This window comes from Echiichthys vipera (genome assembly GCF_963691815.1).
Source record: "Echiichthys vipera genome assembly, chromosome: 1".
NCBI classification, from domain to species: Eukaryota; Metazoa; Chordata; class Actinopteri; order Perciformes; family Trachinidae; genus Echiichthys; species Echiichthys vipera.
Window position 1 is genome coordinate 31,813,753 of NC_139826.1, and position 21,823 is coordinate 31,835,575.

At 39.0% G+C, this 21,823-nt stretch overlaps 1 protein-coding gene across 1 annotated transcript; it reads left to right on the forward strand.

The window, feature by feature from the left end:
- Window positions 1-1,992: 1,992 nt before the first annotated feature.
- LOC310946937 (monoacylglycerol lipase ABHD2) lies at window positions 1,993-21,744 on the forward strand. The gene is made up of 12 exons (XM_083913529.1): window positions 1,993-2,182; window positions 4,689-4,752; window positions 5,173-5,214; window positions 5,471-5,686; window positions 8,958-9,133; window positions 10,451-10,618; window positions 11,158-11,341; window positions 12,459-12,551; window positions 14,014-14,115; window positions 14,292-14,361; window positions 14,452-14,536; window positions 17,549-21,744. The coding sequence occupies exons 4-12, from the start codon at window positions 5,478-5,480 to the stop codon at window positions 17,755-17,757; spliced, it is 1,296 nt and encodes a 431-aa protein (XP_083769655.1). The 5' UTR covers window positions 1,993-2,182; window positions 4,689-4,752; window positions 5,173-5,214; window positions 5,471-5,477; the 3' UTR covers window positions 17,758-21,744.
- The last annotated feature ends 79 nt before the right edge of the window (window positions 21,745-21,823 follow it).

Sequence of the window (21,823 nt, forward strand, 5' to 3'; positions counted from 1 at the left end):
AGATAAGTGGGTAAAATTCCTCTTTATTTATCTACACTTTTAATTTGGAAACATGGAGGATACAATCTCCTCTTTATGAATGGTTGTTCCAAAAGTAAGAACCGAGTTGGGAAGGAAAGCAACCTTCAAATTGACCTTCAAAACCTTGTACTCTTGACTGATTTTAAAGATCTGGTGAAAACTATGGAGTCCAGGCTGTCTGTATGCAATTAAAGAAGTATGTTTTTGTGTTTTTATTTCACTTACACTTGTCTGATTTTATACTGTAACTGTATTTCTGCTGTCTTGACCAGGTCCTCGTGGAAGAGATCTGTGATCTATGCGGGACTTACCTGGTTAAATAAGGGATAAATAAAAATAAAAATAGACATAGTCAAATCAAATAGTGTAGCTATCGGCAATTTTATTTTAAAGCCAAAGTGTAGGCATAAAATTTGTAATACTTTACTTTAGACATTGCATGTTTGTTCTGTTTTTACAAGGAATCTAGTCATAATTAACTTCATGCTACTGTTGAATTGTACTTCACTGCGGTTTAGAGCTTCATGTAAAAGATCTGTTTAACTCTGTCGCCATCAGGTGGATATATTATTGTCATTGCATCTTCTCGTCCTGTACTCTACTGCTGACCAGAGTGAACTAAATGTTCTTTTTGTAATGAACTGAACTGACTGGACGGCTCCATGAAAACAAGGCTGAAGATGCATTGGTTACTTCAAAGCTGCAATTAAATAAATATCTACTAAACAATAGTAAACTGAAGGCCTACATAAAATAAGAGATAACAAGCTCTTGCAAATGTGCACTTGCCATATCTTATATTGGATATGTACTGTACACCCTTAAATTATACATCATCATTGTATTTATCATATTTGCTGGAAGAAAAATTATGTCTGTCTGTCAAATAATTGATTTCAGAGTGCTTCTGTTTGTTTACAAAGCACTTTATGGTTAAGAACCAAAATACATTTCAGATCTTGTGCTCAGCTACGAACCATCCAGACCTCTTAGATCCTCTGGGGCAGGTCTGCTCTGTGTCCCCAGAGTCAGGACTAAACATGGAGAGGCAGTGTTCAGTTTATAACTCCAAGAAAACTGCAGGTCTGCTGCTACTCTAAGTTCTTTTAAATCAAGTCTGAAGACTTGCACTGCAACTTATGTGACTGTAACTATCTTTTATATGTCTTAAATGACCTTTTATGTGTTTTAAATTCATATGTTTTTTTGTGTTATTTGTCCCAGTAATTTTAATATTTTACCTAAAGCACTTTGAATTACATTGTTGTTGAATTGTGCTAAACAAATAAACTTGCCTTGCCCATAACCAAAAAATAATAATCCGACAAACCAATAGTCCTAATTAGGCCAATTATAGGCCAAAAGTATCTGCTGGTATATGTCAGTATGGAGATCAGTGTAGTTACACACAGTGGGGCATTTTACAGTGTTACAGCAGCAAAAGAGGATAGTGCAAATAACAAAATATAATATAATAGCATAGTATAAATATGAATATATAATAACAGCATTTAAATAAAAAAGGAAATTAAAGGGTAAAAAAACAGTAGGCTATAAGAAAAAGGCAAGTGACTGTAAAACACAAACAAAGATGAATAAACAGACTGGTCATGCGAGTGTGTGTGTGTGTGTGTGTGTGTGTGTGTTCGCCGAGAGCAGTGCTGATAGAAATGTTATGTAACCGGTTTTAGCTCACGTTCCTGTCACGTCCGGAAAGGATTTATTGTTCAAAATGTGTGTGAGCACTTAAATAAAAACAGAAACATATGTTCTAATAAAAACATAACACTATGACGACATAAACATTAAAATAACAACAGAAATGTGATGTTAAAAAAAAGACATTATAATCTTTCGCGGATAAGGGGGCGTGGAAATGAGCTCATATGATACGTCATTGTCCTTTTTAAACCAATGAGAGAGCCGGTATGCAAATTCCAAGATTCTTCCAGGAAGTCGGGCTCGGACATGTCAGAGCTGCTGTTGCTGCTTCAGCTGCCGCTAAAGTGTGGCGATCTTCGGCTGTGTGAATGAGAGGGCGTCCTTCCTCCTCCAGCAGAGGCACAGAAACCGACATAAACAGACGACATGCCACGAATATAAATGATTAGCTGTCGCGTTTGAGCAGCAAAGGAGCGGATTCATCTCTTCTTAACCTGAGGTACGTGAAGCTAACGTTGAAGATGCTGCTGATGCTATTCATTAGAGCCAATTAACGGCAGAAAAATGGGCCGTTGGAGACTTGGATACACTGCTTAGGCTACATAACACCAAGATTAGGAAGAAAACAGGGCTAAACGGGTCTTCTGTTCGTCTTAAAATTGCGATAATGTGAAGTTACTGCGCACCAATATTCAGGGTGGCCAGCAGAGACGATTCTAGAAGCTGTTGGTGCCCCGGGCAAAGATTCACAGAGGGCCCCTCCAACGATGTTATAAATAATCTGACACCAACAAAAGAAATAGCAAAATGTAAAAAGTGCCCGTTTTAGTGATTTTAAAAGTAAACAAAATAGGAATACAAACACTATAAAAACTCTAATATGAAGAACTAAAAAGATAAGGAAAAAACAATCATAAAACCAGAAAAATAATAACTTTGGTGGAGTCAGGTGGGGCCCCCCTTAGGGAGGTCAGGTCTCCTACTTTTATCATAAACTTTGCACTTTGTCACTGCTGTAGTTTAATGTTTAATGTGTAATAATAATAATAATTAATAACCATTCTCACCGTGTTAGCTAATTAACAGTAGCTAATGTCAGTGTGCACTTGTGTCTTTAACTCAGAGATCTTCCACAGGGGGTCCTCAGAGTAACTGCAGGGGGTCCGACAAATTGTTTAAAGAAATTGATAATCTTTCCAATTTTATTTTTCTTGCAAAGATATGTTTGAAAATATACATTAACATGATTGCAACATATTATTAGCAGATATAAATATATATATATATATATATATATATATATATATATATATATATATATATATATATATATATATTGGCAGTTTTTATATAGAATAGACAGGAAATGGGGTGTGAGAGAGAGAGGGGGGGGAGACATGAAGCTACCTCAAGGACATTCAGCCTCTTTACATGGGGCGACTGCTCTAACACTCAGCCACCGGCCGCCCAGGCAAATATACATTTTAGAAAAAATAAACAGATACGTTTACACAACCTTGATGATAGGCTTACTGGCTTATAGACAATGTAGCCACTAAGGTACCCATGCACAGATACATTTGAGCTGAAGGATTCAATGTGCCTTCATAATGTATGTTTTACATTAACATATGATTTATTAATATATTAATATGTTAATTATGATCATAATGATATCTTAGTATTGTACGCACTGTAAAAAGCCGTGTGTATAGGCTTTAGGCCACCCCACCTGTCATGCCCAATGTAATATGAAACTCAGTTGAATGCATTATCTGTAGTAGTGGGTTCCTGCTTAGTCTCTGTTTCAGCCAGGAAGACCCCTGCTTTATCTCATCTCTGGCCTGCTGTGAGTCGTGACAAAGAAGGAAAGAGCTAATGTTAGCAGTTGCTCTGATGCCAAATTGGATAGTTTATTTAGTGGCATGAGGTTAATAATAAACACACTTTGTCCTGGCATTAGACACACAACTGCCAGATATAGCTGGATTTGTTACGTTGGATGAGACTGGTGTTAGCTGCATGGATGTGGGGCAGGCTATTTATTGAGGCTAATACATGCAGCTGGGGGATAATTCTGGCACCGTGTTTGTTTGGAGCTGAGTTTTGTTTACAGGTGGTATTTGTATAAATCCACTACTTCACAAAGACAGAGGCTTAAGCTGCTTTGTATGTTATAACCTTAACATTTAAATTTTGTTGAGAGCAGTGGTGGTAACTTGTGGCAATGCACCACTCCTAAATTAATAGAGCAGGCATGATCATGTTTTCGATATGCATTACTTATTCTGTTCAATTATTAACAAGATTATAGCCCAGGTGTGGTAGAATAAAACAGCACACACTAGAAGTGGGAAGATAAATAGGGCCCTGATACCTCTTTAGGTGGTTTGAGGTCAAAGACACTGGTGTTAAGCAGTAATATGTTCAGATGTCAGTCCTCCACAGAGCTGGGTCTGTCTGACGTTCCTGCCTGTTATAGGGAAGGTTTTCGTTGCCACCGTACTCTACGGGGGAATTGTTGCGTCTATTTAAATTATAAATAAGTCATAGAGTGTGGTCTTTACCTAGTTTGTAAAGTGTCCTGAGATAACTTTTGTTATGATTTGGCACTATAAATAAAATTGAATTGAATTGACTTGAATAGATGGACTGAATGTGCTGGTGCTTTATGATTTATTTTTTTCAATAAGAATGACCTGAATGGGGAAAATCAAGTGATACAAGCTTCGAAATGTGTTTTTACCTGATAAATGATGATTAATCTCATATCCGTATCCATTAATTGATTCAACAACTGCAGTGACACCATGCTTTCTGGTGAGTCTTATCTAGAGTCAGTTTGTAACAAGACATTGAAAAGGTAGCGTAATGATGCCAGTGTGGATTCAAGGCATTTATATAAGACTTGACTTCACTGTCACTCAACATCATTTAAGGAAAAATGGAAAATAATGCTGATTGCTGTAATTGGGGCTGATTGCATTTTCTGTGTTCATCTTTAGGTGTGACCGCATGACTGTGACTTCATATTATCAGACTTTTGGAGTTTTAACTTCAACATAAAATGTGAGTAAAAGACACATTTTCAGTTTTTCATTTTATTCTTGCATATGTGCCAGTGCAATATACAGCCAGTCTATGGTAGCCAAACACAATCACAGCACATTTTCTCGCTAAAATTGCGGCAATTTTATTTGACTGCTTGATCATAATATTGAAATTGTGTACAACGACTTCTCTTTCCTTATTTACTTCTTTATTCTTTGTACACTTCCTCTTTTCTGTGATGTCACAGCTCAGATGACTTTGCTTAATGCTTTGAAAATACAGTATGTGACTTCTACGTAAATGTGTTAAGGTATAACTCTGTAACATAGTGAGACTTCCTATTGGCACTTTGTAAGCTGTAATGTAATTAAAGTGAGTATATTAAATAAGTGACTGTGCTTTATCTGACTGAGATGCTCTCACTCTGTATTCCCACAGATCTGTCGCTGCAGCTCCTTGGGCACCGAGAGGAATATTTAGGTCAGTCACACTGACAACATCAGATATTTCCCTTCAATCTCTGACTTAAATAAATCTAACCACAAGTTATATTATTTAAAGTCATGGCTGCTTTGTATGCATTGACATTTAAATAATGAAGAGGAGTACAAGTTAGTTTTTAAAATGCAGTTCATTGGCTGTGTATTTGTAAATATCTTTATTACTGAAAAAGGTTAATTTGTGTTCCTCAAGGAGAAGCACTTAAACAAGTGTAGGCCTCTGTTATTTTTTTCAGAGTAATCATGAGCACCCACGAGCCAAACGTGCACACCATCTCTCCAGAGCTGCCGGCAATGTTCGACGGCATGAAGCTGGCGGCGGTGGCTACGGTGCTCTACATCATCGTCCGCTGTTTAAACCTCAAGAGCCCCACTGCGCCCCCGGACCTCACCTACCAGGACACACCCCTCAGCCGCTTCCTGCTCAAGTCCTGTCCTCAGCTCACCAAAGAGTGAGTCTCGTTCTCAGCTCTCTGTCTGTCACTCAAGGCGTTTCCATGGAAACGGCGCTGCTTTCCTGCCATTTGGGTCTGAGTGAAGGCAGTAGTTTGTCTGACGACGGTCCCATCTGTCATCAGTGTTCCTGAGTGTGTCCGTACCAGAAATGTTTGGCATGAATAAAACACCAGGCTTTATTTTTCGGGATTATCCCAAAGGTAGACTGGGTTGTCACACTTGTATTACAAATATAGACTTGTTCACCACAGGGCAAACACATTTGCATATATGACGATGCAAGTGTCGCCGCTCAGGGAAACTCTGATATCTGCTAGAATTTGAATCTTCCATTTGGGTTTATAATAATTGATGCAAACCAGTGGTTGTTGCTGATGCAGGGCAGTGGGAGGCAGGTGTTGCTGTGTAGGCCAAACAAGGTTAGCAGCTGGGCCCTAATGTCCTGTAGGTTGTGGGAAACCCTCTACCTCCCTTTTTAAACAAAGCACACATGATTATTTTTCCTGAACGAGCATCACTGTCCGTGTCCTTGGTTCTGCTGGTGTTTTAATACGTTTCAGCTCTGTAGGGTGGCTCTCTTCAAGGCTTCATCACGAGTGTCTGCTTATATAACCGATTGTTACTGAGCCCTTTGCCTTTCAGCTGCAGTGTCCGTAAATCATAAGGCCGCACTGATGTTTACATCTGTGCCTGGCTTGTTATCATTCCCTTCTCAACGACTCTATTTTGTTCAGAGAAACTTGTGCCCTGGTGTGTAGTTCAATTCAGATAACTGAGGTCCTTGAACTTGCGGCATTGTTGATGTTCCGCTTCCGCGTCATCTGTGTTGTCGAGAAGTCACGTTTGTAACCCTGCGGTGTTGCATAACAGATCAATTACACTGTAGAAAGCATAGGAGGGCTGTCAGGAGGTCAACAGAGTCAAAAGCAATTTAGTTTGGCTGTGTTTAGGAACATGCACACAGGGGTGTTTGCTAACGGAGAGGACAATACACAACAAAGAACTGTTTCTTGAAGTACATTTGGGCGTTGGCTTGATTTTTCCTTTTTATCTAGAGGAACTTATTGTGCTTCATTAGTTTAATTTTGTTTACAAATAAGCCTCAGCGGATTAATAAGGACAGTGTGAAGGATTCTACAACTTTTTTAAATTTTGGTTCTTGGTGTCAAAGCAGCAATGATGGTTTAAGTGCATATCTCAAGGCAGCAGACCAATACTAGACAAAACATAGGCAGGAACATAGCTGAATAGAGTCAAAAGTGTAATGAAATATATATATATATATATATATATATATATATATATATATATATATCTCAACTTGTCAGGGCAAGCCATTTAGCCTGTTATTATTACGAATTGCTTGTTTTTTCCAAGCTTGCTAGTGTCAAAGGCCTGCGACTTTACCTCTGAGCTTTGATCTGGACTTTAGATCTTTGCTTCATCCAACCACACTGATGCATCTGTTTCCTCTTTCCGTTACCTAATAGCTATGATGGGGAAACAACACGCATCATTGTATTACTTTAGAGGAAAAAGAAGATTCCTTTATTGTCATTTTAGCACTTACTGTACATACATTGAAACCAGATTTGTCCTCTGCATTTAACTATCGTATACACTAGGAGCTGTTGTCTTGTGCAAGCGTCTTGGTCAGGGGCACTAACAGAAGCACTACATGTTTTTTTTTTTATAGAAAAAAAGACCCTGAGAGTCGAATTTAGACAGAAGACTGTTAGTGCTGTTACTCCCAGATTCTTTTTTGAAACTACATTTTTTAATCACACAAGTTTTAATTTAGGTCTAGGTTTACATCATTAATATTTGTAAATTGCAAAAACAAACTGAACTTATTTTCAGTTGAGGAACACAGAATGCTTATCTTCCATCAAGTAGTAACACATCCGAGTTATATGTATACCTAAACAGTCAAAAAGTAATTAATTGGGCCTATTAATAGGGATTTTTCAAACTGTATCGATTAAAGGAAAAAAAAATGCCAACACAGAAAACCGTTGTTTGTGTTTTTAAGTTGTCAGTTGCCTCCTATGATCAGCCAACCTGGCTGCGTACTTATCCTCCTGTCCACATTACAACAAGGTTATCCTCTTCCTGTAGTCAGAGATTATGCCTGCAGAGTACCTTCTAGAAAACTGAAGTTAATCTTCAACTTACTGTGCATGCTTAGTGGAAGTGATTGCATTATCACCAAAATGGAAGTAGTCCTGCTTTTTGATTGACAGCTCTCTTGTGTAAGAGTGTATTTTCTCGGTGTAGTAATTGTTGGGAGTGACAGTAACTTGTGTAACTGTTGATGTAATTTAACCCTTTGCTCTCTGCTGCTACTAACTGCCTCAGTGCTTTGCTCTATGTTCTGTATACACAACTAGCGTCCGTGTTGCATCTGTGCTTTAGTTTACAGTAACGCTTTTCTTGTTTATCTCCCAGATGGCCCACTCATCACCTCATTGTCAGCCACAAGATTGCAAATAGGATGTTATATAGCTAAAGGAAAGTGAGAAAAAGGAAATCAAATATTTGCTAATGTGTCATATCCAAATACTGTGAACAAGTCGGGTTTGTACTGTTAAAAGTGTCTGTTTGCAGTGTGTGTGGTTTGCTTTTAACTGAACATGTTAACTAAAATGTTCCTAAATTCCTCCCCTGAATAGCTTTTCTTGACAGTGTCACATGAACTGAGCATTCACTTATCACCTTTTTATGACAGCAACATTACATGAAAAGCACACATGTATTAGTTTTTGGCTGTTCTCCTCACAGCTCTTATTATTAGCCATGATTATAATATTGCAACGTTGCAAAAAAAGAAACAGCACAGAGGGTTTTCCCATCAAGTTTGGTTGAATATTTTGTTCTCAGTGTGGAAATAAGATGGTAATTTATAATAATAGACGACATAAGGCTCAATATTTCACAATCCAAAGACATGACTCCTACAGCTAACTCCTACAGAGGTGTAACTGGAATTCAAGTAAATATGCTTATCGCAACTTTTCAAAACATAGCAACAGACTGACGTTAGACATTCATGTCTGTTGGGGGCATGGAGCAATCTTTCAAAAGCCTCCACAGGAAAAATGTGACTTTGAACTTTATGCAAATGATGTGCCAGAATGTTCATGTCTGCATCATACACCAACAATGCAAATGCATCTGCCCAGAATAACATTGTGTTAATGTTGTTTCTGGGCACTAACCTTGTTCTAACCTTGTACTCTTATTGAATCCAAATTCTGTGTTTTCCAGGTACATTCCTCCCTTACTGTGGGGTAAGAGTGGTCACCTCCAGACGGCACTGTATGGTAAACTTGGCCGGGTGAGCTCACCTCACCCCAGTGGAGTCAGGAAGTACTTACCCATGCAGGACGGGGCAACTGCGACCTTTGACCTCTTTGAACCACTGGGGGACCATCGAACAGGAGGTGATGCATTAGATCTATTTATGCTTTGTCAACAATTTGTTTTTGTCTGTTGCTGATATTGCTACTAGGCTCTTCAGTGCCATGCCAAACAGAGGAATCTCATACATTATGTAGTTTTAGTTGTATTCTATTTCTTTTTATTGTAATTCTATTACTGCTACTTTTGTCTAGTCTGTTCATGTGACACGAGTATCTGTCGGTCCTGGAGGAGGGATCACTCCTTTGCTGATCTCATTTAATTGTTTTTGAAAATTGTATCCTCTTTTAGAATTTGATGCCAGCAACACGTTTTTTAAAAGTTGGGACTGGGTCATGTTTACCACTCTGTTGCATCACTTCTTCTTTTAACAACACTCTGTAAGTGTTTGGGAACTGAGGAGACCTGTCACTTTGAAAGTGGAACGTTTTCCCAATCTTGCTTTATGTAGGATTTCAACGCATTTTAAGTTTCATAATGCACCAAACATTTCAATTGGTGAAGTCAGGTGTTCACAGACAGTGGTTTTGGTGAGTGGTCCTGAGCCCATGAAGTGATGTTCATTTGAGAATCCTGTCTATTTTTAATGCAGTGCCGCTTGAAGGCCCAAAGATCACGGCTTGGATTTGGGCCTTGTCCCTTTACATTAAGAAACATTATTCTTAAATTGCTGAACTATTTGCCCACAGAGTCTTTTACAGAATCATGAACCCTTCCCCATCTTCCCCAGGAGACACTCACCCTCTTTGGGATGCTCTTCTTTATTTTTTTTATTTTTTTTATAGCTTATCATGTTATTAACCTGTTGCCAGTTAATCTCATTTATTGTGAGATGTTCCACCAGGTGTTTTCTTTAAGCGTTTCACAACTTTTCTTGTCTTTTGTTTCCACTGTCCCAACTCTTTTGAAACATCTTGCTGGCATCAAATAAAAAAAAACTAAAATTTCTCAGTTTCAACATTTAATGTCTTTGGGCTATTTCCAATTCAATATAGGGTTTCAATGTTTTGCAGATCATTGCATTCTGTTTCTAATTACTTTTTGCACAGCATCCCAACATTTTGGGAAAGTATATGAAAAACAGACTGATGAAAGAAATTAGCTTTGAATGCCTCAGTTGAGCCCTGACCCCCCCACCCTAGCTTTTAAGTAGAATCACTATTTCCAGTCTGTTTCGCTAAAGCTATATATTACAGACCACCAGCCTTATCCTCTCTTGTGGGTTGGCTGCAGTGTGTGCTTTGCATTGCTCCTTTTTGATCTAATAATGTGCAGTTTAGGAGAGCGACATACTGCTTATCTGTGCTTATCTCTCCGATTCCATCTGCCCGTTTTAACAGATGACATCACCATGGTGATATGCCCTGGTATTGGTAACCATAGTGAGAAGCATTACATCCGAACCTTTGTGGATCACGCCCAGAAGGACGGTTACCGCTGTGCTGTGCTGAACCATCTGGGAGCTCTTCCCAACATCGAACTTACATCTCCACGCATGTTTACCTACGGTAAAGCCAAAGAGCTGACTTCAGTTTTACTCTCCTGTCCCTCAGAATCGCCTTTTCATAATAAGAGTATTAAGGGATGATGACCTGTTTCTAAAACGGATTTGGCCTGAAAGTAATATTATAACATTTTTGTCTGTTGCTCTCATCCAATTGTCTGGTTGCAGCTATTCTCATAGCAGCAATTACAGCTGAAATATTAGTTCAAAGCAGTTTATAAAAAATCATATGGTGACACCTAAACATCAAATTAATGTAAACGGTGTGTTAATATCACAACTTGCCTTCATTTAGAAATATCTCTGTACAACATCATTTTACGGTAAAAGCTAAAAGGCTATATGAGCCGGTGGGTGAACCTAAAGCTCCCACAATTAGAGGTAATAAGATATTTCAGACCTGAGACCTTCAAGGTCGATAGAGACACAAATTTAATGCTCTGAGCTAAATGCACCTTCAGCTGGAACTGCTGAGCAGAGAAAAATGTCTGTCCTACAGAGGTGTTATGTATTGATTGGTGAATGTGCTTTTTTCCCTTACAGGGTGCACGTGGGAGTTCGCCGCCATGGTTGGCTATATTAAGCGGACGTATCCTCAGACCCAGCTGATAGTGGTGGGCTTCAGTTTGGGTGGAAACATCGTATGTAAATTCCTGGGCGAGAACAGGATGAACCAAGAGCGAGTGCTGTGTTGCGTCAGCGTCTGTCAGGGTTACAGTGCTCTCAGGTGGGTTTGTGCCTCACATCTCTAAATTAAAATGCATTGTATGATCAAAGCCCCTTTATTATACACGAGCATTTGATGTGCGCACATTTCAAAATGGAGCTTAGCATAATACCACTAAATGATTAGTGCTTGCATAATATAATCCCACATTTAGTCCGCTCTTTTAAGTTAATCTGTGCACTATTTAATTACTATTTACTATCTTAATTGACAGATTTTACATTTTCAAGAATAGCAACAAGACAACATTTAGAAACCTATCTCGCATGGCCATCAGCCTTAGACTGTTGGATACTGCTCTGCACTGGTTCATCTGTTATTTTTTTCCACAGTTTGCTTTAACTTTGTAGTGTGTTTGGGTTGTGTGTGTTCACGCTGTGTATTCTTTATTGTGCATCTTTGCCTGAATCCCTTTCACTGACAGCATGTCCAGAATAAACATTTTGTGTGCATAGCGTCAACATTTGTGAATAGCGCAGGGCACCCATATGTATCACGATGATGTTTTTAAACCACTAGTGCATGTTGGTGTTGGAGCAGACTCTGTAGTCTGTGCTCATGTTGGACGGAGCCACACCTTCTGTGTTTTAAATGCAGCAAGCGTCTCTTGGCAGACATGACAAGCAGGGTCTGTTAAGGTTTGGATGGAGGCAGTGGAGAAGGGTGTGTGTTGTAGAGACTGGCCTTTTGTGAAATTGGACTCGCAGTTTTTTTCCCCTTTTTTAATTAATGTCCCCTTTCAAATCGGTGTCCAAACCTAAGCTGGGTCTTCTTTCAGCGTTCCTTGAGAGCTCTGGTTATCCCTCTTTCCCACAAATAATGTGTGATGAACAAATCATACTTATGATTATTTTTATAGATGTATTTGACCTGCAATGGTATTGAACTGGAAAAAAACAAACATTCTATCTAAAGATCAGTTGTTATTTGTCTTTAGTTGTTGTGTTGGTTTAGTCAGTCTCTGTCAGTGAGCTGCATGTTAATGCCTGACACAGTTGCTACTCTCCACCAGCGTGGCTCTTTGTCCAGTGGATTACGCAGGACATTTAGTGTGTTGTTTGGAATGCAGACAGGCTGCACAAAGCTAACTTCCTGTGTGTTTGTCTTTTACTCTCAGGGCACAGGAAACATTCCTACAGTGGGACCAGTTCAGACGCTTCTATAACTTTCTCATGGCTGACAACATGAAGAAAATCATCCTCTCACACAGGTATCACTGTTGGTCCTGCACATGCACTACAGATTCTCTGTGGTTTTACATTGCTGTGAAGTTCCATTAACATGGTGTTTGCCAAAGACTTCACACCAATGTAACAGTCAACATGGTTTGTCAATTCTCTAAAATGTTCCCTAATCTACAGTATGTCTCACCCTGTAGATGAAGCAACATTTTCACTGACAGGCATTTGAGAATGTATTGGACTATAGATGTAGATAAAAGTTACATCAGAATTATTTGTTTGTTAAGCAGGTTGAGACAGTAACTTTTATCCTGCTATAGAAGCACATGGTTGAAGTATAGTAACCATTTAAGTTGCACTTAAAAGTAAGGCACTATATGTAAATTATGGGAGGAAGGGGTCAGAAAGGTGGAGGTTTATGTATTTTGTTTTCTTTTTATTGAAGGGAGGGAAGTCTGACTTTTTCTGGGAGAGCAGGGGAGGGTCTATTCATTAGATTTTTTCTTACCCCATTGTAATAAACAAAACAAATGCCAAAATAACAATAAGTATAATTATGTTGTCATATTAATGTTACATGTTAAGTACACAGGGAACACGGTCTTACATAATTGTGTCTTTGCATATTTAAGTTACTTATTTTAGAGTTCTGGCCAAGATGGACAGCAAAATAAAAAGTCATAGACAAGTAAAAAGAGGGGCAGATAACATCACAAAAACGTAACGAAACAAACAAACAAGACTCAAAAGATAAAAGTCCCCTGAACACCCACCCAGGTGTTTTCAGTTATTCTGGATGATTAAAACCTCTGCTTGGGTTGAAGGTGGGTGGGGCTTTGATGAGAATTTGATGGGGATTTATGAGGTCATAAATGTTTGTCTACCACCAAGAATGATACAGGTGTTTGCTGTGCCTTAAAATGTGAGACAAAGCTAACAGGAGACTCTGGAAGATGTCAATCAATCACAGTAGACACACCCACACAGTCCTGGTCTAATCAACCAGGTTAACTGAAAACACTTATGTGTGTGTTCAGGGGCTTTAAAGTGTTTTTAAACATGTCAAGAGAGGGTAAAGATTCAAAGTTAAGTTTGCCTCGCGGTTAGATTTAGCCAGCTCTATTGGGTCATTGGGACCCTGAGGAGAATTTTTTTTTGATGATCTGTTGTTATAGCTACTGGAGTAATATGTCAGTAAACTGGATCTGTACTGAAGACATTTACCCAGTAAAGCTTTTATTATTATAGGTATTAGATATTGTTCTGAGGCTGCAGTCTTTTTCTAAGTCAAAGGGATGCTCCAATAAAAATATGTATGACACTGTGGAAGGTTTGCTTTTAAAAAATAAGGTGTATCCCCCACTCCATACCCCAATAACTTTTAGACAGCCCCTGACTGCATTGCACCAATGGTTGAGTAATATACAGGCATTGATTTCAACATGTTTTATGAGTAATGTTTATGTACCAATGTATTTTTGCATGTTACAGACACAGTCTATTTGGGGGAAGCCAAGTCAAAAGGATAGATCTAGATATTGGTCGACTGTACACAGCCACGTCTCTCATGCAGATCGACGAAAGCATCATGAGGTACGTGAAGAAAGGAATCATTTGAGATTGCTTCCAATGAAAGTCACAAGTTTGCAGATCTGAGAGTCCTAATTTTATACTAATGTTCATCCACTTGTCAAAGGTGAGTATTAAATATCTGTAATGTATTTCTTAAGTTATTTATTGACACTTCCTGTTTTTGTTTTTTTCAACAGAAAATTCCACGGCCACAGCTCTCTTAAAGAGTACTATGAGAAGGAGAGTTGTGTGCATTATATTCACAATGTAAGAACTACTTTTGCAAACACCTAACATCATCTCATTATGTTGGTCTGTTTGTGCATTTGTTTGATGAATGTTATGTTTATGTCCCAGGTAAACGTACCACTGCTGCTAGTGAACTCTGCAGACGACCCTCTGGTTCATGACTCACTGCTCACCATCCCTCGCACACTAGCAGGTAACAAAACTGCAATAACAGTATTTTAAAAAATCCTTACAAGCTCTTTTAACCATTATCACCTTAGCAACCACATAGTACACTTTTAATTATCTTTTACTTGGTAACATGAGCACTGGATTGATATATTGAATGCAATTCCACTCACAGGGCACATAAATATGTTTTTAGAATGAACTATATTAGTTTGTTTTAAAAATATTTCCACTAAATGAAAAAGTAGCTCTGTTTCTTGTGGTTAGACAAGAATTTCAACGGAGTTCAGGGTAAAACAGTCCTCTTTTAGCAGCAGGAGAGCTCAGAATGTGCTTCTGCTGATAAAATATGAAGAAAAAAGATCAGAGTTACTAGTTATTCTAAACACAAAAAAGAGTTACAACGACAACAACAACATAATATGGTATTTTTATGATTTGATTTTGAATAATACTGACAATTTGAAAGAGTCTGATAAATAAAAAAGTCTGAAAAATAATGATCCATACAATTCAGCTCTGTCAGAGATGTCAAATAGTAGATGTATCTGTATTTGACAGATCGTGATGCTTATTTGCTGCTGATCTCTGTTGAGTCAACTGGTTTTTCAACACAACCTGCTTGTCCTGTCCGACTATGACTGCAGCTGACGCCCCAGATTTGGTTCTTAAAAAACATGACTGTCGTGTCAAAAGGACCTCTGAGTTGGCTTGAACAGGACAGGGTGTGGCGCACAGGTCCAGTCTATGAGTAATGTCTTTCGATGTGTTCCCAATATTTTAGCCTGAAAGGGACTGTGCATGGTGTCTGAAGCTCATTATACACAGAGGCAATCTTCTGCTTTTGACTTCTCCTCAGCCTGTGCTATTTTTAAACCTATTGACCACTAACTATTTTGGAAAAGTAAAATCCCTCATATAAGTGGGTGGGTGGGGATAGGTCGTGACTGGAAGCACATGTGACTCTTTACGTACATGTGTCTCCAAAGAGCAACACTTACTGAAATGAGGATCAGCTGCCCTTTGCTCTAAAATGTGATACAGTGACTCAGGCACATAACTACCAGGGAGGGACTGAACAGAAATACACTCCCTGTGATGGTACTGTAATTACTTGGGATTAAACATGTTTGCACAACAAGAATTTCAACTTTATTAAGACAGTTTTGCTAAAGTAAAAGTGTTACATTTGATCTAAACATGCTTAAACAAGGTATAGTTACCTCTGATTTGTAGTGTTCATATGTTATTGCTTCTTTATTGTATTTATGTATTGAATGTGGCTGTGACACAATGTTTTATTAAGTTTAGTTTGATGACTGTTGCATCAGGTTAGGAGGTAACAGGTTTCATAAGGTGAAACAAAGTAAGAGCTTGGCACAAAAGTGTACAGTGATGTGCATTTGTGTTTATCCTCAGGGCTTGAATGTGTGTGAAGTGTTTTGTTTTTTTACCAAGCCGTTCTTCAGATCGTTCTGTTCCCAGCTGTCATTCAGCGCCGGGTGAGGCGCTGGCTCCGGGTCTAGATGAGCACTCTGTTGTCCCTGCAGCTGTCATGAATAGTGCACAGTGGTAAAAGCCCTGTGGGATCTTAATCACAAGTCATCCACATCAGGCTACCCCACTAACCCAGATAAGAGCAGGAGAATAAAGAGATTCAGGCCAATCCTTTTCAGGAGACCACTCTGCCTGGTTGTCCACAGCTGCAGCCCTCTGCATAGGCTCATATCATACGCCAATCAGAAAGAGATTATTGTTGTGATTGTCTGCAGTGTGGAGGTGACCTACTTTGAATTCAGGGTTTATTTATTGTGAATGAACATCACTATGAATGAATACCTTTTGCCATATTTACAGTCTGTAGAAAAACACATGTGTTGCAACAGTCATCACCTAGGTGTCTTAATACCTGGTGTGCCGGTGACTCACAAAAGTATGTGGACACATGAACATTATGCCCATATATTAAAGTCCAACATCTCATTCTAAAATCAGATGCATTAACGTGCTGCTATAATAGCCTCTACGCTTCTGGGGGGCTCTTCACAAGATTTTGGCTGCAGGGATTTTCTCTCATTCAGCAGCTAGAGTGTTAGTGAGGTACACACTAAGGCTGGGCGATATGACCATAATCTTGTATCCCAATAATGATGTACTGTATATCGATTACAATATAGCATGTTTTCTGCTAATTCAGTAAATAAATATGAAAAAACCACATGGTAAAGCCTATATTTTATACTCATGTGTGAATTAAATACTGGATAAATGTGAAGTCCTGAGCATTTTCTCCTTTTGTCAAGAACTTTACTAAGCACTTAAGTGCAAAATGAACATTTACATGACATCAATATTGCTGTAACGCAGTTGGGCTGCGTTTTTTTCGAGTTCGCAATGGAAAGGATATAGAAAAAATATCCAATATCATTTTGAAGATATATATATATATATATATATATATATATATATATATATATATATATATATATATATATATATATATATATATATATATATATATATATATATATATATATATATATATATATATATATTGTCATATTGCAGAGTAGCCCTAGGCCACACTGATGTTGGGTGATTTGTCAGTGTTTCAGTTCACCATCAAATAATATAGTTGGGTTGAGGTTCAGGGCTGCGTGCAGACAGTCAAGTTCTTCACAGCAAACTTACAAAGAACATGGTTTTATGGACCTTGTTTTGTACACTGGGTGTATTGTGGCAGCCAAACAAGTAAAATGTCAGTCAAGGCAAACATGTAACAAGTGTTCTTTCTGGTGGCCACTCATTGATTGGCTCAATCTTTCAGCTGTGGTAGTGGCCGCTTCAACATACCTGCCAGAAGTTGAGTCATGTTATTATCTGTTTGACCATGCAAACACACCCTCACTATCTGTAACAGGCATAAAGTAATCCCTGTCCATATATGGAAACATATCCAGTGTTGGTTTTCAGATACTGATGATTACACACTGTGCAGTACAGAAGCCTAATTGCCGTGTGCTGTGTCATCCTTCAGCAAAGAAGCCGAATGTGATCTTTTCCCTGACGTTACACGGAGGTCACCTGGGTTTCTTCGAGGGCGCGGTGCTCTTCCCCCAGCCGCTCACCTGGATGGACAAAGTGATTGTGGGCTACGCCAACGCCATATGCCAGTGGGAGAAACAGAAACCGCCATGCCAAAGTGGCCTCCTGAGTGAGAGCTCCTGCGCAGAGGAAAAAGCGTAAACCTCTGACCTCTGTATCTCTCTCACTCTTTCTCTTCCCTCTCATCCCCTCCGACACCACTGCCCCAGCACTAAGGAGACAACCTGAACTAAAACCTTAAACTGCTCTCTCTTCTCTGCCTTCTCCTCTGGTGCTGCTCACCTCTCCCGACCCACACATCTCGGTCAAACACGTCTCCACGCCTTCACCGCCGTTCCCCTTTGTAAACACGATTACCTTACATTGTGTGAAGGAACAAAAACAACCAACTGCCTTTGTGCTCTTTTCCGTTGCGGAGACTTTGAATTCGGAACAGGAACATTTTGCTTCCCTTCATGTGCTCAACAAGGATCCTCGGCTAATGAGGCGTTGACCAAATATGACGAGAGACGAAGTCATGCTGGCATTAAAAGTTAAAGTGAGAGCACCACTTTAGAGTAGTCCAGTGAAAAACATGAGCACACAAGAAGCCTCCTATTACAGTAATCAAGGACTGTGCTACAGTCAACCTGTAAGAAGCTCACTGCTTATCACCGCCAAGGCCATATAGCCTAGTCTGCTGTCTTAACCAACACAGCGTCTTTGTAGTGTGTATGTATGTATGTATGTATGCTTGTGTGTGTGTGTGTGTGTGCGTGTGGTTGGGTGTGTGTGCGTGTGTGTGCCTGTGCCTGTGTAGACCCGGAGTTAAAGACTTGTGACGGAGCATGTGATCTTTGTGTTTGGTAGGTGTGATCCAGATTCTTTGTTCATGGTCTATTGGCCATTCTAACGTCCGTTCTTTTGGGTGAAATGTTACTCTGTTTGTAGAAAATGTACAGTAGAAAATTGTATTATTATAGTGTGATTCTACACATTTTTTTTCCAGCCCATAACATCCTCCCTGCACTTGAAAAGAAAGTGTTCAGTGCTTACCAGACATGACTAGGGATCAACCCCAGAAGGGGATCCATGCACATTCCCACGGTCGCATTTAATCGCTTCGATTCAATGCACTTTACATCCTGTATAACATAATCCTTTTTTTTTTTTTTTTTTTCCTCCATTAGTCGAAGTGCAGGTATGGAGATTATTGATGGTTTAGCTCTCCCTGTGATGGAGAGGAAGAAGTAGAGGGAGCGAGGATGATGATGAAAAGTTAGATGACTCAAATGTTCCCTGTGTCGTCTTTGAGCCCTCTTACTTTGTCGTCTGCCTTTGATCAGCTGCAGGTACAGCCGAGACTCTGATAACCTTCTCTTACTGCACGGACCCTCTCAACACCTCATTTGGTGCAAACATCTCGGGACACTTTTGCATTTTCCAGCAGGTGACTCTTTTGTCAACTGATTGGTCCTTGTCGTCAAAGTTCAGCAGTGTGAAGCAGATTTTCTTTTACTATCTGAGCTGGGAGGTTTGATGAGTAGGAGGGCCGAGGATACCAACGCTAAACCAAATGTTTATTTTAGTGGATTGTTTGTACTACTAGTAATCATTCTGGTGATTGTTAAATTGTATAAGTGGATGGAGAACACTGCATGCATGCAAGGGAATCTTTATTTGACTGCATTGAAAAGCTTTTTCTTGACTGGGCTGAGCGTTAAATCTGTGGAATTCTATCTGAAAAGTGTTTTGTTGAAATCACACTGCAATAATGGGACCTGTGGACTGAACCTGAATCTAATTGAGAACTTTGTTATTAAGGGCTTAGGAAGCATCTTCCAAGGTTAAGTCCAGCCAAGTAATCTGAACACTGTGATGAGGCAGATGGATTGTTTGAAAATGTTGACGGGGTATGCAGTGATTGTGTGGTCAAGGCCAAGGTTTGTAGGTTATGGGAGCTTGGTTTGATAATATTTGCACGTAGTCGTGTTTAAGTTGGAGGAAGTTTGGCATGTGAGGACATTTCATACTCATCTTTGTGTCTGTTCGACGCAACATTACGACAGGAGAATCACCAACCTGAGTATTAAGGTTTATTCTTGACCTTGGAAGTACTAGTTTGGGTTATATAGTAACCAGTCATCAACCACCAGTAATCAAATCTTTCGTTTTTTTGGCTCAAGGACAATTTCACGACCACAGTGAGTGGAGATTTGTTGGGTTTTGAGATGCAATTGGCTTAAATTTAACCTCCTTTGTTGGAGATTATTCGCTGCAAATGGTATGAAATCTAGGTATTAATCCCACAAATTCTGACTTGGCTAATATTAAAAATGGAGATTCACAGATCCAACTGTATCCCTCTAAGCTCATCTATCTGATCATATCTGCCAATACCAGTGTCCTCTTTTACCCACATTTAAAATCTGTACACCGCACTGATAGATATTTTTCATGTACTGTAACAAGATGAAAACAGAGATTGTCATGGCAGTAAGTCACCAGCCCACTTTGACAAACACTACATTTTATAAGGACATTGACACTGCAAACTTTATTGTGGATCAATGACATCATGGTATTAACCTGATCGAGTTAAAGTGTTTTGGTCGGTGCATCCCTAATTGAACAGTGAATTTGTCCCTCTGAGCCTCCACCTTCTTTCTTTGCCTTTTATGCTCTGACATACTACACCGTTCATGACACGAATCACTGTTCACTGTTACCATCTGCTGTCAGGGAGACCAAACTACAACTGCAAACATCCTCTCATTCATCTGCAGTGAGATTATAGTCATGGTTCACTCTGTCCACAATTCTCATTTCAACAAAATCAGCTGTGGTTTAGATTTTATTGTGGCTCGTTTAAAAAAATACAAAAAAAAATCGGATGAATACTGATGACACCAGCACAAACCCAGTTTATGCAGTAAGAGCCTTTTGTCTTCTTTTCATTTTTTTTTGCCTCTATCTAACTTTGCACAAAACGCAGGTTTGGATGTATTATTATTTTTGTAGTTGATTATGTGGGATATTTCCTTTTTTTTTGTATTTTTTTTATGACTTGTGTTATTTGTTTGTGCAAATGCATCAGAGCGTGAGTGTTGGTGAGTAAACATACAGTTCAAGTGTACTGTCACCGCCTCTGATTGACAAAAACCAAAACTTCTTCACTTTAACAATGGAAAAAGCTAGATAAATATATATAAAGATAGTGTATATTAAATATTTGAGGGAACACGTGTGAAAAATAAAGGCAATAACCAACCAGGAGGGATCTTCTTATCATTTCAACGTGACGGGAAATGTGTCAAAGGATGTTAGACCAAACGTGTCATATACATGAAGATGATTTTCTAATGGAGTGTGGGATCTGAAATGTTGTTTTACTGTGTTGATATGATAACGTGCTCCTGTGTATTTAACCTAACCCCAGTGCTTCAAGCATTGTGTTTTGCTCAAGATTGTGGGCTCATGTTTAATTGCTTGATAGCTGAAGAATTCAATATAAAAATCTCGAGTGACTTTAAATGTCAGTGAATCCCAAAAATACACCTTGGATGGGGATGAACATTACTCAGCGTGTTCTTCTCAAAGGATTTTATTATTTGAAATCTTATCGGCTCAAGCAAGCGGATGAGAGCCTGCAGTGAGATAACCTACAGTAAGCATTATACAGCTTTAATTTAGTGTTTACAAACATTTTGATTCAAGGGAAAATTTGACAGCTTTTAGGAGGATGTGCAACCAGCATCGAGGATAAATAACCGATTGGAGCAATAACTTTGTCAGTGCATGCTTTAGTGGTCTAGAAAAAGCCGAGTTTGCAGCTGCAAAATCTGTTCTTCCAGCATCCGGCACGGGCAAGAGAAATCAGCTTTCTCTGCACACACAGTGATTTATCTTTTCAAATGACTACATTTACCATCAACACCGATTGGACATCCACATAAAAGCTGGTGAATTTTCCCTTTAAAGACGGTTAAGGGAAGTAGGGGACAGGGCACACATAGTCACACAACATGATGTACTCTGATATTGAACACTGGGTGTTTTTGTGGAAGAAAACCAGTGGTGTGTGTGTGTGTGTGTGTGTGTGTGATCTTATTATGTGAGGAAATATGGTTATTGTGTTCCAAAATAAATTATTTTCTCAAAAGAAAAAAAACCTTTCAGTTTTTCTTTACGTGCTAGTTTGATTTATAAACGCTCTTGAGTGAAAATG

Excerpts from the sequence above, each read along its gene's own strand:
- LOC310946937 (XM_083913529.1), top strand. The coding sequence starts at position 5,478 with ATGAGCACCCACGAGCCAAACGTGCACACCATCTCTCCAGAGCTGCCG. Across the intron at positions 10,619-11,157 it reads TCCACGCATGTTTACCTACG|GGTGCACGTGGGAGTTCGCC; the intron begins GTAAAGCCAAAG and ends TTTCCCTTACAG. Across the intron at positions 12,552-14,013 it reads AAAATCATCCTCTCACACAG|ACACAGTCTATTTGGGGGAA; the intron begins GTATCACTGTTG and ends TGCATGTTACAG.